The 18,400-nt window shown below is 41.8% G+C and overlaps 2 protein-coding genes across 6 annotated transcripts in view; one reads left to right on the top strand and one right to left on the bottom strand.

Moving 5' to 3' along the window:
* Positions 1 to 18,400, bottom strand: part of RMI1 (RecQ mediated genome instability 1) — a 153,044-nt gene that overhangs the window by 108,147 nt on the left and 26,497 nt on the right. The window lies entirely within an intron of this gene.
* The window catches only part of UBQLN1 (ubiquilin 1), a 27,422-nt gene continuing 10,560 nt past the window's right edge, over positions 1,539 to 18,400 (top strand). For 2 of the 5 annotated variants that reach the window (XM_080372758.1, XM_080372757.1), the window contains exons 1-3: positions 1,541 to 1,831; positions 13,811 to 13,962; positions 18,072 to 18,187. In XM_080372758.1, coding sequence (XP_080228884.1) covers positions 1,673 to 1,831; positions 13,811 to 13,962; positions 18,072 to 18,187 — 427 coding nt within the window. In that variant the 5' untranslated portion in view covers positions 1,541 to 1,672. Of the gene's footprint in view, positions 1,832 to 13,810; positions 13,963 to 18,071; positions 18,188 to 18,400 lie in introns of all 5 variants that reach the window. The other 3 variants (XM_080372760.1, XM_080372759.1, XM_080372756.1) reach the window with 3 other exon arrangements.

Genomic DNA, 18,400 nt, shown 5'->3' with positions numbered 1-18,400 from the left:
GCTGAGGTAGGTGTCAGATGTTATCACTAAGCCACTCTCCATCATCTTTGAATGATCATGGTGGACAGGAGAGGTGCCTGATGACTGGAGAAAAGCCAGTGTACTCCAGTCTTTAAAAAGGACAAAAAGGAGGACCCAGGATACTACAACCTGGTCAGCCTCACCTCGATCCCTGGAAATCATCTCTAAACGTGTGGAGGTTTATCAGGAGCAGTCAGCACGGGTTCACCAAAGGTAAATCATGCCTGACCAGCCTGATAGCTTTCTATGATGGAATGACTGGATGGACAAACGAGGGGAGAGTGGTGGAACTTGACTACCTTGACTCAGCAAGGCTTTCAACCCTGTCTCCCACAGCCGCCCCAGGTGAGCGCAGGCCGGGTGGGCTGGGCGCGTGGGCAGGGCGGTGGGCTGAGACCTGGCTGATGGCAGAGCCCAGAGGGCTGTGACCAGCGGCGCAGCCCAGCTGGGGGCCCGCAGCCAGCGCTGTGCCCCGGGGCTCAGCACCGGGTCCCGTCCTGCTCAGCCCACCCACCAGCGCCCTGGGTGAAGGGGCAGAGCGTGCCCGCAGCCAGTTTGCTGGTGGTGCAGCGCTGGGAGGGCGGCTGATACCCCGGAGGCTGCGCTGCCGTTCAGCGGGGCCCGGGCAGGCTGGGCAGTGGGGCGGGGGGGGCGTCATGAAGCTCAGCAAAGGCGGGGGTAGGGTCCTGCGCCGGGGGGCAGCGACCCCACGCACCAGCACAGGCTGGGGCTGACCTGCTGGCAGGCAGCTCTGCGGGGAAGGACCTGGGAGGCCTGGAGGACACCGAGTGGCCCGTGGGCCGGCAGTGTGCCCCGGTGGGCAAGGAGGCCGCTGCCAGCGTGGGCTGCATCAGGAGGAGCGTGGCCAGCGGGTGGAGGGGGGTGTCCTGCCCCTCTGCTCTGCCCTGGTGAGGCCGCACCTGGAGTGCTGTGCCCAGCGCTGGGCTCCCCAGTTCAGGAGAGACAGGGAGCGACTGGAGAGGGGCCAGCGGGGGGCTGCCGAGGGGGTGAGGGGGCTGGAGCATCTCCCTCATGAGGGAAGGCCGAGGGAGCTGGGCCTGTGCAGCCTGTTTAGGAAGTTCCATCTGAATACGAGAAAGAACTTGTTTACCTTGAGGGTGACAGAGCCCTGGGACAGGCTGCCCAGACAGGCTGTGCAGGCTCCTTCTCTGGAGACATTCAAAACCCGCCTGGACTTGATTCTGTGCAGCCTGCTCCGAGTGAACCTGCTTTAGCAGGGGGCTGGACGAGATGATCTCCAGAGGTCCCTTCCAACCCTCACCACTTGCGATTCTGTGAAATTTCCAAGCACAGCGCCCCGTTGGATCTGAACATGAAGTCCAAGCTCCACTACGGCAGACTGACCGTTCAAACCCCCCGCGGCGGCGGAGGCCGGGGCGTGCGGCGCATGCGCGGGGCTCCTCCGGCGCGCGGGGGCGGGGCGGGCCAGCCCACACCCGGGCAGGCACCGCCCTTTTCTAGTAACTTCCCCGATGCGGGGCGTCATCAGCGCGCGCCGCGGCGGAGCCGGGCTGTTTCCGGTCGCGGCTGCGGGGCGGGCGTCGCGGTCGCTGCGCGGCGCGGAGGGTCCGTCGCGAGCCGGTGGGAGCGCGCGGGCGCAGCCGGCCAGGTCTCCCACCCCCCCCCCGCCATGTCGGAGAGCGCGGAGGGTCCCGGGGGGGGCCGTAGCCCCCCGGAGTCCCCCGCCCAGGGCTCCGCCGCCGCCGAGCCGCGGATCATCAAAGTCACGGTGAAGACGCCCAAAGAGAAGGAGGAGTTCGCCGTGTCTGAGACCAGCAGTGTCCGGCAGGTGAGGGCAGCGCGGCGGGCCGAGGGGCCAGCGGGCGAGGGAGCGGGCAGCGGGGCCTGGCGGGGGTAGCCAGGACGGGGCTGGGGCCCGGGGCCGGGCGGAGCGCGGTCTGGGAGGGGAGACCAGGCCCGCGGCTCCCGCTTCCAGCATTGCAGGGCGAGGGCCCGTCACGGTGACAAAGCAGCTCTTGTTCTTCGGACTGGCCTGGGCCCGGCCCGGCCCAGGAGCCGGCCGCTGCCATCTGAGCCTAGCGGGGGTAGTGAAGAAACCTCCCGCTTCACCTCCTCCTCCCCTCTCCGTCTTTTCTCTTCCCTGTTGCAATGCTGAGAGCCGGGCCGGAAGGTGGATGTGGCTCCTTTTCTAACTGTGAGTTGTCCTGTCGAGCTGACTCAGTCTGCAAGTAGGAGGCCGGCTGGCTAGCGAGCATGACTGTAGAAAATAGATGCAATCACCTTGCGTTGCAGCTGTGTACTGCCGGTGGTTACCTTGATCTAAAACTGTCTTTAGAAGCAGCAAGCAGGTTATGCAAAATGCCTGCCTTTTAGGGAAGTTATGTCTCTAGACTGTTTCTAATATTTACAGTACAAATAAAGCATGCATGCTGTACTTAACTGTGCTAGTTATTTATCCAGTACTTAGCGTGGCAGTACTGTTAGGCAAGTCTGAATTATCAGGGTCTTTTTTGCATTCTTGTGGGAGCCTGTGCCCAGTGGCACCTTTGGCTCAACAGAAGCAGTGACAGCTAGTGAATCAATCAGTACTATTTGCTGCAACTGTCCTGTTTTTCTTGGAGGTGTTCCATGCAAGTATTGACTAGAAGTTCATTATTTGAATTAGAAAACTAGAAATCATAGAAAAGGTATAATTAAACTGTAAGGTAGAGGTGCTGTAAAGCCAGGGTCTCCCACTTGTGAAGGATGTAGACGTTGCTATGCTAAATACTCCAGAAAGTGAAGTTCCTTGAAGGAGAGTCAAAGCTTACTTCGTTTTCCATAGAATTTCTCTGAAGTCCTCATTGAAATGTCTCCAAATGTGGCAGCTCAGTACGATTTCACATTTTTTTGGTACGGTTGGTAACTGCAGACTCCACCAAAAAGAGGTTACATGTGTGATAGTGCCACTGTTGTCTAGTTACAGAGCTTGAAATCTTTTCCTTTACCTAATGAGTGAGCTCAAAGGTACTGTGTGGCTATTGTAGGAGAATACAAAAAATGAAGTAAAGACTCCCAAGTGTAAAATTCAGTGCCTGCACCTTGGCTAGAATATCAGACTCTTGTTCCAGTTAGTAAATGTACAGAGACAAAATGCTGTTTCCACTTCCACCCCCCCACCCTAGCTTTTACACTGGGTCTGGTTTAGAATCAGGTTTTTTTGTGTTAGCGTTTGGCTTATAAGTATCCCAGGCATAAGTTTCATTGAAGTCTTCACTCCAGCTGCCAGGGGGGGTGAGACTACTGTCTTGTCTTCACTGACATTTTCAGATATTTTGGCAGCTGCGGTATTGTATGTATCAGCTACTGTCTCTGCAAGCTTAATCTAGGCATTTCTCCCAAAGGTAAAATGACTGTGTTTGCTTTTTAATGTTGTCCACTGCTTTCCCAGCAATCTCAGTCTGAAAGGGGTGCTTTTTGCTTCTCTGTTCTCCACCGATTTGTGAACAGCGTCATGCAGTTTTTGTTAAGTCTTTGCAGGTTTGGGGGGTTTTGTGTGGGTGTTGTTTTTTGTTTGGGTTGGGTTTTTCTTTTTTTAAAGAGAGATTCATACGGTGGATCTGACCTGAGGATCGCATTTGTCCTGAAAAGCAGTCTGCTGTTAGTTTAGGTCCTTCAAGAATTATAAACATGATTTACTTAAGATGTGAATTTTATAATATTTTCCACTTCAGCAAGATTGTTTAAATGTGGATGCCAGTGAGGCTGCCAGGTTTTCAAATGAGCAATTGTCTTAAACTCAAATAGTTATACAACCTGGCAAGAACATGAGTTTTTACTGAAAGCAGCCACACAAATTTAGGTAATTAATAGAACATACTGCTTGAAATGTCTTTGTTGTCCAAATGTTGTCTCCCTTGGAGCTGTTGTTAAGAGATAAAATCTACAGTTACATCTTGATTTCTTGAAGTAAGGTTGCCCATATGGGTCAACCGTTTGCTTTGAGTCTCAGACAGTGTTGTAACTAGTACTAAAAAACTGCACTGTTCCTGTAGTATGACTAGTACTGGCTGTTGCTTTTAAACTGTAAAAATCAGCTGTTCTTAATAATAAGCATCAACAGTAGATGTTATGTTTCTAGAGCCAGCCTTGAAAATAGGTTGATCTCAAACCAAGTATCTGTTCAAATGCATCTGGGATCAGCAGGTGGTTTGTTCTGTTGGTGTAGGTGGGCCTGCAATGCTTGCTGTATTTGTAGGTTGAAAAAAACCACCCAGGTAACCCTAAAACAGCAAAATAAACCCCATTCAGTTACATGTTTCTGGAGCTAATATTATAACTTTGTGGGCTGACATGTTTGTTTGTCTGTAGTCATTTCAGAAAACTGCCAGAACAAAAATCTAGATTTTTAGCTAAATATTTTGGGTCATCAGGGCCAAATTTAGGGCTACACAAAGCATATTTTATGTTGGTTCGTTAATGTAAATCAGGTTTGCAACCACCCTAAGTCAAGGAGGACTTTTCCCTACGTTGGAAGACTTCAGCAACGTAGGATTTGTTATTGCTGATACTGTTGTTGTGCAGCTAGAACAGCAGATATGCAGGTTGGAATGGAAAATTACCTTCAAGTACAAAGCCACTCTGGGAGGTCAGTTGATTGCAAGTGCCACCCATCTGTCTTTTTCTCTGTTGAACCTATTTGATTGTACTGAGCACAGTTTGGCTCAATATTAGGGCAAAGACCAAATATTTGCTTTCTTGACTGGGTATGACACTGATCGTGAAGTCTTTGCAAAAAGCAAGAATATATGGTGTGTAAAGATAAATACCTGTAAGCGTGCTGACTTAAGCTGACTCTTGACAGTGCTGACACCTGAGCTTAGTAAAACTGTCTTTTGCCTCTGTCCTGCACTGTAAGGACCAACGCCACCCCACCCCCAGTTCATTTTCTGACTTCATCAATCTTGGCAATCTCTTGCTTAGCACAGGTGACTTAAGCATGTGTTTTGGTAAAGCCTGTGTGCAAAGGCAAAGTGCTCATGTTATGGACGACTTGTGTCTCTATGTCTTAGTGAATGACTTGAATTGTTTGAGTGGTGAGGTGTTGGAACTAGTTAAATGGAAAAAACGTTTTACTTTCATCATTGAGACTGTTTACGCAATGAGGGAATTTTGGAAGAGTTAAAGCTTGCTGAAACTTCATAGTGCATTTCTTTTAATGCCCAATGTTGACATTTGCAGCGTTCAAGAGATTGTTATATTTGGTTCAGAGTTACTGTCCAGCAGTGCATATGCAGACTGCAAGATACCAAGTTGTGCATTCTGTGAACATGACAACTCTGAAACTTGCTGTATATTTTTAACTTAAGCCAACAAACAGTGCATATATCAAATCTGCACTGATAATTTCAGAAGCTTGCAGTTCTTATAGAGAATTACTGTCAATCCTGTGATTATCTGAAAATTTTGGAGTAATGTCCATCTGGAAGACTTAGTGAAATTGAGTTTAGTTCCACAGAAAACAGATTTGGTTCTTTTGCATTTTCCCCCCACATCTATTTAACTTCAACATTTTAATGGAATGTCTCTTCAGTGTGGGATACAGTTTTCAGTATTAGCATATTTAACAGCTTGTAGTATGCTTTTGAAAATAAGTGATTTCTGTACTACACTAAATTATAGGTAAAAGCCTGACTTACTGAATTACATGTGTAAATGTATACATTGTGTTGAAGGATGCTTTTTGTCAACTGGAGGCTTCATGAAGTTGTATTCTCTGATTACAACTGAATGCAGTTTATGGTTGAAACTTCAAATCTGTAAATCCAGGGTTTCAGATTTATGCCTAGTTCTCAAAATCCCAAATTCCTAATGTTTTGCTTATAAAGATCACATAGGTATAAATGTTAACGGGAGCATTGGGTAATTTGGTAGTGGAGCATCTTTCCTGACTTGCATATGCTTTTAATATTTTATGTAATGTTTTGCTTCATAAAGGAGTTAAAATTAAACTGTTCTTAACTTAATCCAGTCCTTTCTCTGTTTTTCTGTAGTCCAGGGATTACTGAAGGGTACAACCAAAAAGGTTGAAACTGGATAATGGAGTTCAGTTTGTTTTCTTTTCCAGCGTTATGATTTAGCTTTCTGTTGGCACTCAAGTGAATTGACTACCAGAATTGCTTAACGTTAGGTCTTCCATCATCTGGTGTCTCGGTGCATTGAAACACATCTGTGGGACTCTACTGCATATATATGCATATAGCTCCATAAATACTCCTGATTATTCATGTTTCTTAAGGTTTGTAGTTTTTTCTCATTTTTGGAAACTTGGTAAGAATTGTTTTAGAGCAATGGTAGATGGCTGTTTGGTAGAACAGAAACATTTAGGAAAAGGTCTATTGATTTTACTGACAATTGGCTTAGTTAGATGCAACTCAGAAGTATCAGTTATCAAACCATGGTACTTAGCAAGTTTTCTGATAAATGACTGGCAGATATAGTAAAATAAGAGTACCTATTTAAATAATACTGTGAAGTGTCTTGTGTGCAGATACTTTCCCACAGAGTACAGGTTCTTTTTAATATTTCAGGTTTTTTATCCTTGTTAAACTTTATTCATGTTGCATAGGGCCTGCCTTGCTCCTGTGATTTTGTGTGAGTTTGTTTTGCTTGCAAAACACCTTCACCCTCAGTCATGGGTCAGGAGTATCACAGAATCTTTAAAGATTGTCCTGCATACTGTTCAAAATTGCAACAGCAGAGAAAACCCTAATGAATAAACAGCTGTGATAGAGGTCTCGTGGTAAGAGGTGATAGAGCTCTCATGTTTATTTTAGAGCCCAGTCAACATCTTAATCTAGTGACTGTAAACCTTGGATATGTAAGAAGTGTCACTGTATGGGAGTAAGGTTAGGCCAAAATCTTAAAAATTGGGAATATATTGTGACATGGAGAAAAATGCTTTTTTTTTATACTTCTTGTTTTAGATGGCATTAATTGTTTGCTTCCACTGGCAGGCTAAAAAGAATGTTAGCTATTATATCTGTAGTCCATTCATGTTTATATTCAGTATCACCTTAAATTTGAAACTTGCTAAAGTCAAACTGTTTAAAGACACTTACCAGTTTAAAGTTGGATGAGAAGAAATTCTGTCAGCAGTAACTCACATCTTGGTGTTTCCCCAGGAAAAATGGATGTTGCCCAAGGTCTTCCCAGTTAAGTTAAAGGATAAAACATCTTATGCTGTCTCATGAAAAAGAAAGTATAGGGTGGATTCTCAGGAAGGAGCTCTACTGAAAGAATCCTGGTTTACACCTAATCCTTTTATGCCCTTTTCCAGTCTCAGTGCCTTGCTAGAGAACAGACTAGTTCTGTTGCAAGGACAGCACTTTGCACTGGTAGATTGCAAAGTGTTTTTATGGAGAAGGGAAGTATTGGTAACCATTTCTTCTAAGTCAAAGCATGGAGGAGTGGAGTGACTTGCTGAAGGATGTGTGAAAGCAATAGAACTGGCTAGAACACAAGTCCTGAGCCCTTTCCACTAGGTTGCATTTCTGCAGTTTTCCTGTATGGGCTACTAGCCTTGCAAACTCATCAGGAAACTGAATGTATTTCTTGAGATGAGTTTGGGTTGCAGGAATTTGAGGAAATAATTGGATTGTGAAACTAGCATGGGTCACTGGCAAGGGCGCAGGAAGATAGTAACTGCATTGGGTTGTGAAAGAGAGAATACACTTATATAGAAGCCCGATTTGGGATGCATATCTGACTACATTTTATCTGCTGCATGCTATAGGCTGTGGGCTAAAAGTGCTTTCCTACTTAAAACCACAAATTCATGTCCCCCTTCCTGTATATGTCCAGGAATTGTGCAATGAAACCCTGTCTCCACTGACTCACTTTAAGTCGCAGTCATAAGATCACCAGGTATGATTCATTAGGAAAGCTATCGGTGGTTGTGTTGCTATGAGTCTGTGGTTCATTAACTTCTTGGGTCAGGAGGACCTGTAGCCATTCATTCTATGCTATAGAAGAAAGCCAGAGGTCATCAAAGTTAGCCTCTGTTGAAACATCTGGGTGTAGGTGTAAGAGTAGGATCTTACTAATGCGCTTACACAGTTAAGTTAATAGGAATAGCAGCTGAAAGTTTAAATGATCATTTGAAATGGCAGTGCTGAACAAGGTAATGTGATGTGAAGCTCTTTGTAGTAGAACTGTTGGAGGGACTGCTGAGAAAGTGAACTGCAGTTCAGCCCTCTGGGTACAAGCTTTTGCTTCCATGTCATCCACTACTGTATTCAAAACAGAGTGTGTGGGGAGATACAGCAACTTTATTTTTTATTATCATCTAGATAAAATTGAGGCTTAATATCTTTGAAGCGGTTGCAGTGTTTAGGGGCCTGTTTTTTCCTACTTTCCAGTGGGAATTGGATGTTGATTCCCTGAGGCCTCTTTCAGACTGTTACTGTAATTTAATTTTTAAGTGTGTCTCATTAAGCCAAGGTTGAGAGGATTGGGAAAGTATTTTTCATTTATTTGTTTCCCTGTTTTCATTGCTTTTTCACAGTGCTTGTCATGTGAATGGATAGTAATGTTGTTACAGTTGCTGTTTTTGATGTCATAGAGTGAGGCAGCAGAAGCTTTTGAGTCCTTACGTAGTGGTAACATACTGAAGGACAGTTTGCATGTTAGTATTTCTTACTTTGCCTAGAATAACTTTGTACCAGGCCCTTCCTAGGCCTACTTGTCAGATGCTCGGATGTTAATATGTTAATGTTTGAAGTAGGGATCTGCTCTGCAACCTGACAGTGCAAAACAAGTCTTAGTCAGCTGTTCTACTCATGTATTCAGATACTTGCTTTAAGTGACAAAATGTTTACTTTAACTAGGTCAGGTGGAAGTACGCATTTGTTCAGCACTGGGCATTAACATCATGATGTCCACCCTTTGCAAGATTCTTCACAGGAAATAAGTTGAGGTGGTGTGATAGAAGTCCTAACTTGCTTCACAGCTTATTTTTGTTTTAACATAGAATGAAAAAATCCAAGTTTTGTTAGCACAGTACTGGGCTAAGTTTTTTAAAGCTGTGTAAAGATGAGGATATTTAACATGGAAATTGAGAGTATAAACAAGAAGTGCTGGTGTGCTGCTAAAAAAAAGTGAATGTTCTCAATGTGAAAAATGACACTGTTCCTGTCCTTTAAAAACAAAAAAGTTGATAGAAACAAGTCAACTTGAGGTAAAATGGTAATATGGGCAAAGTGCTTCAAAAAGACTAGTTTTAGATTTGCTCTAATTCATGTCAAATCTACAAGTTTCCATGCTTTAAGGAAGTTGTGACCTTGAATTAATTCACTCTTACTGTGTTCTCATTTACTCACTAGGGAAACTAGGACTCTGTCTAGATGTTAGTCTTGTGTTTCAGTCTGACTCCCATTGTGTTTCTGTCCACTGATTTGTCTATTAATGTCTACAATTGACTTAATTATACATAATTTTTAGTCAGCGACTAGAGGACTATAATGAACTAGTTCCTGTGACTGTGCTGGGTGTTGGGTATGGTGAAACATTATTTTTACAACTTTAAGTCCTTTTCTTCACTCAAACTGAACATCTTTTTTTTAATATCACAGTGCCTAGAATTATTACAGTGAGCTAGAACTTGCATTTTAGAATATTAAAGCAAATAATCTGAAACCACTGCTTGGTTTATGTTAACAAAAGTGAAGAGTTAGTGCAGTGGGAAAACTGGACAGAAATGCTCATTATTTCCAGTCAGTGACACTCCATCTTTCATTTTCCCTGGTAACAAAGTATTTAAACTATAATTTACTGATAGTGTTTTTTCTTATAAATGTGTATTAATTCCCATAATCATAATCTCATTTGCTTTATTCCCTTTGCTATTGATTGCATATGTTTAATTTGAGGCTCTGAGGCAATATGTACCAGATTGATGTTTACAGTTCTGTTTAGGGAAAAGAGAATTGAGAAATTTGGCTTCACTTTTTATGCTGTCTTTCATTACTGTAGTGCTGTAGCACCTTACCCCTCAAATTATTTCTTGCCCGTAAGAGTGGTGGGGAGTCCTGTAAAAGCTACACAGATAAGGTCTGTGGGAGTAAGAATGCATTTGCCAGCCATTTTGCTCATCCTTCTGTTGTCTGAATTTGAAGAAAATTCTGGGGTTTCCCTTCATTGTGGGGGAATGGACTTGCAGTTCAGTTACCATTAACAGTGAGAGACTGATAATACCGAAGGTAGGTTTTGCATACAGAATGGAAGTCTTCTCTTCCACCCTCCTTGACTTTATTTCACAGTGCAAACAGTAGTGACTTGTGACAAACTCCAGCCTAAAGCTAATAGTCTTCTAGTATTAGCAGAGATCAGGTGATGCCAAAGATGAGACTTATCCTTGTCTTTTGATTTTTATTTTTTTTCCCCCAGAAGCAACACATTAGGTGTTGATAATTAAAAAAAAAACCACACACACACAAACTCACATGTACTGAAAGTGTTTTTGGGATTCTGTTTTACATATGTATGGATGATTCTTTTCCCCTGCCTCAGCAAAAACCTAAAGCGGGCACCTAATTTGTTGATGGTGTCTTTGACTGTTAACACTAATCTACAGACTCATTCGCAGAATACCTTGCGTGGTAACCTAGGTTTTGTATGGTAGTCTTCTGTGTCAAACAGAGGGCTTGGTCCTGCTTGTATCTTGTGGTTTGAGAAGTCCCAAGTTTCTGCTGAATGCAAGTGAAACTGATGAGAAGACTTCCCCCCCCCCTTTCGTCTTGGTTGGGCTTTTTATGTAAATAAACCTCAGTCAGAATTGGCTGTTTTCTTGACAGTTTTATTATTGTGACTGGAAAGATTGATTGTGCATTTGGATCATGCACGTATGTTGCCGTATAAGTTGTTTTGGGAGTCCTGGTATATTGACTGTTGCATTCATGTCATACTGTAGTATTGTTTTGTAGGTCTGAATAGCATTAAATGCAAGTAGAGAAAAGGAATTTTATAGCGTTTTGATGGCTATATACTAGTAACATTATATACTGTTTGGTTATATGTTCTAGAAATGGGATTTTGTTTCCTTAACCTGATGGGTAAATAGCATCTTCTGGAAATGTGTGACAGGGCTTGGTTTAAGATAACGTAATTTAAAGAAGGACGTTAAACTAGAGTGTGTCCAAAGGAGGGTGATCAAGACAGTGAAGGGCCTTGATGGCAAGACTTGGAAGGAGCAGCCCAGGCCACTTGGTTTGTTCATCTTGGAGAAGAGAAGCTGAGGAATGACCTCGCCAGAGTCTACAGCTTCCTGAAGGGAGGCAGCGGAGGAGGAGGAGGTGCTCATCTTTTTGGTGGCCAGCGGTAGGACACAAGGAAATGGAATGAAGCTGCATCAGGAAGGAGTTCAGGCTGGATGTTAGGAAAAGGCTGTTCACTGAGAGGGTGGTCAGTTGCTGGAACGAGCTCCCCAGGGAGGTGGTCGTGGCATCAAGCTGGTCAGAGGTCAAAGAGTGTCTGGATGATGCTTTTAATCATACAGTTTAATTTTAGGTAGTCCATTGAGGAGCAGGGAGTTGAATTCAGTGATACTTATGGGTCCCTTCCAACTCAAAATATTGTGTGATTCTGTGAATATTTTTTATACTACAGCATCAACCTTCTGATGAGAATTAAGTTGTGGATTTCACAGTCACAACATATTGAAAATGTGATGAATTTGGGTAAATAGGTTTGGTTTGGCACAGTGTGGTAGTCCTTTATTTTTATGCATTAGCTTCCTATGAAATTGTATTTCTGCTGGTTTTATGCTACATTAGAATGTGTATTAAGAATAATGAACTAGAACACCACAGAATAAGAAGCAACTGCATGAACAGTTGCTCTGCAGAAAAGAGTCTAGAGTTTATAGCTGTTAAATAAGTCAGCACTGTTACATGAATGTTTTCTCACTTTCTTATAAATAGAAGTATGGTTTGCAGGATGTGGAGTTTATCCTGTTGTTCCATTAAGTATAGATAAGAACTGGTATGGAATATATTAGCCAGTTTTGAGCTCCACACTGACAAAATGATGTAACTGGATTTGACAATCCAGAGAGTGATGGGAATGATCAGATTAGAAAACAGCCCTCAATGAAAGATTAGCCTTACTGCAACCCTTTATTCTAAGGAGAACAACGGTCTGTTTGGATTGTCCGTTGTGGACAAGACAATGAAAAAATAGGACAGTGAAATGCTGGAACAGGTTTCTTGGAAAAAAAGTTGCTGGGAATCTGAAGAGAACAGACTAGATAAACATGTCAGGAATAATTCAGCTAAGTAACCCACTTTGGGAGGAAGTGGACTGGGTGACTTTCTGGAATACTTGCAACTCTAAATATTGTGAGTATAAAGGCTGACTTTATAAGTTTTTTAAATTTTTTTCCCCAAGAACGGGAATTAATGCTGTGTGAGTAGACTTCTAATAACCAAGGGTAACCTCCTACCCAAACACAGAAATTTTTTACCTCTGTTGTTAGACACACTCTCTCCCTGCCTCCTCCCCCCATCTGGTTTTTCCCCTCTTCCTATACTAAAAGAACCTTCAAAGCATAATACAGTGGGATTTTACTTAGAAAATGTAATTATTCATAACTAATTGAAAGATTAATGTTTTATATTCATAAGAGTGAGACCTCCATAGGCTGTTTGGGAAGATTTTTAAAGTAGTATGGTCAACTAACTTAAACTGTTAAATAGGGTGAACTGCTGAAGGAGTTTCTGACTGTCTGGGATAATTTTAAAAAACTTAGCCTACTGACTAGTCTTGTTGAATAAATTTATCAGGCTTTCTTATAATCAGGTAATTCCTTAGCATTTTTTCTTGGGTATCTTCCTTTTTAAGTTCTGTGGGGGTTTTTTGTTGTGTGTTGTTTGTTTGTTTTTTTTTTTTTTCTTTCTGAGAGAGCATTTTTCTAGAGAATAGTAAATCCCAGTAAGAACTCAGTCAAAGCATAACATGGCTATTATTGGCTAGGAAGGCAAGGAGGTACATGATAGGCATCCATGTTCAGTTGTTTTAATGAGGGTATGATTTCCTGGTCAGCTGAAGAATGTGGCTATTAGCCATGCTCTGGGCTGCAACAGTATTTCGTGTAGCTATGTTATATGTTGAATGAGAAAGCAGAGCCACTTGAGAGGTAACTTTTACCTGCATGGAAGGGAAAGCTAATTTTGATACATGGAAGGCAGCAAAAATATGTCTAAGAAGAGAGGATACTTCTCTGTTTATTTCCAGCAAAAGTGTAGACATATATATCATACTTGTGATATTGCATCCTCAATCTTTCAGCAATGGATGATTTCAGTGGCACGCGCGCGTGTATATATATATGTATTAGTGTATACTTACTTTTATATAATTATATGCACACTAGTGTATAATTATATAAAAGTATTTATGGTGTGTATATATTTGTGCATATGTAAGTAGTATACATACTTGTATATATTTATTGTCATGGATGGATGCCTAATTGAAGCCATAGTAGTCTTTAAGTGGAGTCTGAATTTTGTTATTTGGTAGTTACATAACTAGTGGTCTAGATGTGAAACTCTGATTTTTATTACACAAAAAAGAAATAACTATTTGCCACTTTCCTATGGACAAAAAAAATTAAGAAAACTTAATAAAGAATTTCCAGATGTTGTGAAACAATGTGCAGTGCAAGTAGGATAATACATTAAAGTGAAAAAAATAAATTGTCCTTAAATCAATACAAAAATACGGTTCAGTTTTCAATTACATAATTTTGTAAGTTAACTTTTCTGTTTAGTTCAAGGAAGAAATCTCTAAGCGTTTCAAGTCCCACACTGATCAGCTGGTGTTGATATTTGCTGGAAAAATTTTAAAAGATCAAGATACATTGACTCAGCATGGAATTCATGATGGACTTACTGTTCACCTGGTTATCAAAACGCAAAACAGGTAACCTTACTGATAAGTGATCTTGTGTTTACCTCTAAGAAGTGAAAATGCTCTGAATTCTTACTAGCTTTCTGTTTGGCAAACCTAGATTGGACTAAATCACTTTAATCATCTCCTTAGTCACAGTTGGTGCAGAATAAGTCTGAAGTTACAGTGCTCTTTTCTTTGGTTTGTCTTGTATTTTAATTGGGTTCATGTTTCTAGCTGCAACTGTCTTGCTTTTTGGTTTTAGTGCTGAATACTGGCTGTATTTTGGCTCCGTAGGTCTAGACACCAGCTCATAACCATCCATACAGATATGTTGTGCAGCTTTTCATTGTGAAAAAGTGCAGTGAATCCTTATTTGCTGTTTGATGAAACAAGACAAGGAAGTTTTTTGGAGAACTGCTTTAGTGCAGCTAGTTTATCTGGCTGTAGAGAAGGCCTTGGAGTTTAAGAATTTTTTGTTTTGGTGAAGCAACTTTAGAATGACAATGAGAAAGTTGCATCGGTTGAGCTATGTCATCTGCACATTACTTCCTGTGAAGCATCCAGAAGGAAAAGGCTAAACTAAAAAATCCTTTCAGCAAGTAGGGTAATACATCCCTCAACTGAACGCAACTTGCTTAGTCAATGAAATACGCATTATTCTAGAGGGGGAGTGTTCTTGCTCCCCTTCTGCTTGAGTCTTTCCTGTCTGTGGTGAGGATCTCCTTCTGTGGGAAAATGTCACATGATGAAGGTAAGAACATGCAACTCAGGACACAAACCAAACATGCTTTCTATTTCAAGGCCTTACCAAGTCACAGAGGCGTCTTCATAACATAGCATTAAATTTATGTACCTGTTGAAATTAGTAGCATTAGTATTAAATGTAGGCATCTTTGAAAATGATGTCTTCATTTCCATGGTCGCTTCCTGGTGGGACTATCTTCTCTGTCCTGGGGTTGTGTTTCTGTCAAAACACTTTTGTTTGCACTGGCAGAGGTTTCCCTTCCCTGCCCCATGCCTCCCCAGCCTGCAGTTTAGACCCAATAGCCACCCAGATCTTGTGTACGGTATTAGCTAATACTGCAATTCTGTGCTTCATGCATCTAAACTAGTATTATGCTATTGTCATGACTTCTGCTTTTTTTGCCTGCAGTCTTGAGTGTGGCAGAGAGGCTTTGTGCATAGTGATAGCAGGATGCTTTTGACTTGCACAGTCACCAGAGGATTCATAGGTTGAACCTACAAGAGCTGTACGTACTGAAATAGCCATGCCAGTCTCTCTTTCTTGCATTTTGCCTCTGGGCAAAGGAGCACCCATGCACAATGCCACTTCTATGGCTTTCGGGGAATTTTTGGTGTCCCTGCATTGGTCCTGTCAGCATTGCAATTTGTCTCTCCTCTCTCCTGCTTTTTTTGAGGAATTCTAGAAGACTGTATTACCATTATCTTCAGAATGTTTTAATTGTGTCCCAGACTAGGAAGTAAAAAAAACCCCACCAGCTACAGACCCTTTGCATGTATGTACCTTGTCTTCAAATGAAGCAATGATGTTTTCACCTACTGTCTTTGCTGGAATAAACTTAAAGTATGCTCCTAAGACCTGCTAAAGAGAACTGCCAGCACAATGAAAATCACCTTTTCAGAAAGTACAGTGTTGTCCTGAACCACCTCAATATTCTGTATATGAAATACCTGGGGTTTATGCTTCACCCAAAAAGCAAGACTTGGACCCCTCTGGTGTGGCCTGGCAAGTGCTGGGTTTTGGCCATGAGTATCAAGATTGGATTGCTCCCAACCACTTTATGCCATTTACTTTTCTGTTTGTTGCTGCTGCTGTTGCTGCCATATACCTGAATAAACAAAAGTTCTGTTCCAAAGCTAGATCTTTTCCCTTCTAAATAATATTAGAAGTGTCACTTTGAAATAGGAAACCTCATATATCCCAACCAGTCCGTGTTGAAAAAAGATAATTTTATCACTGTGCTACATTTCGCAAAATTATACAGGCTTCCACTGTAATCTTGTAACCTGGCCTATACAGTGTCAGAGCAGTAGTGAGTGGTCAGCAATGGGCAGTGAAGATGCATTGAATTTCTGAATACAAAGTTCCAAGTCAACACCTGTAATTTGTTAATAAGCGGCCAGAGGAAACATAATGGCAAAGTGGATGTAAAAGATGATGTGCACTTTACGGGAATTTCACTCAAAGACTTGAGGCTGGCAGACTTCATACTCAAATCATTATCTTGAGGAAATATACCCCAAATTTCCATAGAAGCACTATGAACTGTCAGTCGTCTGCTTTTCTATCCTGCTTTGAAAGCCTTTCTTGTCTGTTACATGAAGAGTTACAGTTGCTTCTCAAAACAGTTTCTCAGTTGAAAAATCAAATACGGTTTTATGCTTTTTACTTTCCTTTTCCTTACGAAGGAAAGATTGCTGTGTTTTCTAGACCAAGGGAAACCAAGTGCCTCTAGCAGAAGATCCGTGGTCAGTGTACAGCCTATAATCTTCCTCAGTGAAGTTACAGCCACATGGTCAATGGTAGTTGTGTTGTGTTCAAAGTTCACAGTTGCCATTAATGTTACAGAGTATTAATGCTTCCTCTCAGGAATTTCACCTGATGCCTTATGTCAGGGCACCTTACATCAAAGCTATCCAGGTATTCCCTTTCCTGGATTGTTAGCATCTGTCTGAAAGATTTTCTCTAGAACGGGTTTTCACTCGGCAAAATCTGTCTGTGTTTTGATAGACATGAAAGGAAACAAGAAAAGAATATATATTAAAAGATGCAAAACCAAATTTGTAGGAATCACAAGTTTAACAAGAACTGTTAGATATCAAAACCAATATCTCCTCCTTCACACCCAGAACATCAGTAAGAACTTGAAGAAGTTGACTTGGTCCCATGGCATCTTAGACCTTCATGGCTTGGCATGCTGTGATTTATTTACCTGTTTACAAGAACACTGGTCAAATGAGCAGGGTATAGCAGCAGAATAGGCTACTTATAAGTTAGTGTTGATTTGGTGAAAGAACTTGCAAAGTGTGCAAAGTATTCCACGTGCCTCTAGTTTCTGTTTATGGTTTTGGTAGCTAATGTTTTGCCTGGAGTCAGAGAACTCTTAGAAATAGCAGGGGAGTCTCTGGACCTGAGGCATCTCTTGGGCTTGGGTTGCATATTTTTGTTTATTTGGATTTGTTTCTGTTGTTTTTTTTTTTTTTTTTTTCCCAGCCTCTGCTTTAGTGAAAGAATCACAGAATTTCATTACAGCAGAAAGGTGCTCTGAGATTAACCAAGGCATGAAACTTAGTGTACTGTTGAATCCTCAAATCTTTGTGTGAGGTCTGAATTCATAGTTTCTACAAGTTACTTCATGCTGTAGTCCTGCAGATACAGGAATTTGTGAGATTAATTGTTGAACCAGACTGGAGAACTCATTTGGGTTTCAAGTTAGCCTCTTTCTGTTTTGAATAGAGGCCAGGTTAGTTTTACATAAGCTCAGTTCCTTGACCTCTTTCACTAAATGGCAGCACCCATGTTTATGCCTCTGCAGTAGAAGGGCATGGCCAGCATATGACTTGAGTATGCTTCAGTGCCCATGCTAAATTATGCTGGCTTTAAGTTCATGTAACATTTTTTTTTTACCCTGTTCTTGAAATCTTAAATTTTATTGAGATTCTCGTATTTGACTTCTAATGAAATGTTAACTGAATTTCACATGCAGTAAGGTGTCCTATTAATGATGCGGCATTTAGTAAATTCAACACATTAAATCTTGCTATGCTTTATTTAAGCCCCAGACATAATCAGTAGTATTTGAGTACAGTGGAATAAGGCAAGGATCCTTAAAGCAAGGTAGAGGACTGAGGAAACAATTCATTGGTGGGTGTCCCAGGGATAGGGTGAGAAGATGGCAATGGCTGCAGTGGTGCCCATCTGTTTTCTTAATGTTTCAAACTGCTGTTCTGTAAAACTGATGATATTACGGATGTCTCGGAAAGGAAACCATCTAGAGATAACAATGAGATTTTTGAGAAAGAATCAAAATGTAGATTAAGATTCTCAAGTATGATACTGTTCCTGTTATTTAAATGAACTTGTTAAAGTTGCAACTTCTTAAACTTGCTTTTTTTAGATCACAAGACCACCCAGCTCAACAAGCAAACACCACTGGGAGTACTGCTACCACTTCAACATCAAGCGGTAGTACCTCAACACCAGCTTCAACAAATAGTAACCCTTTGGGCTTGGGTAAGAATATTGGTTAGATAGCATGGAAAACTTTAAAAACAAACTAACTCACCACCCAAAAAAGTGATTACATATATCTATGGTATTGGTTAACAAGGTTTCTGATCAGTAAGTTACCAGAGGAAAGTTGTTTCCTTAATTTTTTATAGAATCATAAGAGTAGTTTGGGTTGGAAAAGACTTCCAAAGAACATCTAGTCCAGCCCCCCTGCAA

This window comes from Falco punctatus (assembly GCF_963210335.1).
Source record: "Falco punctatus genome assembly, chromosome: Z".
Taxonomy (NCBI): domain Eukaryota; kingdom Metazoa; phylum Chordata; class Aves; order Falconiformes; family Falconidae; genus Falco; species Falco punctatus.
The sequence above is the reverse complement of the archived record's forward strand: the minus strand, read 5'-3'. Positions and strand labels throughout refer to the sequence as shown.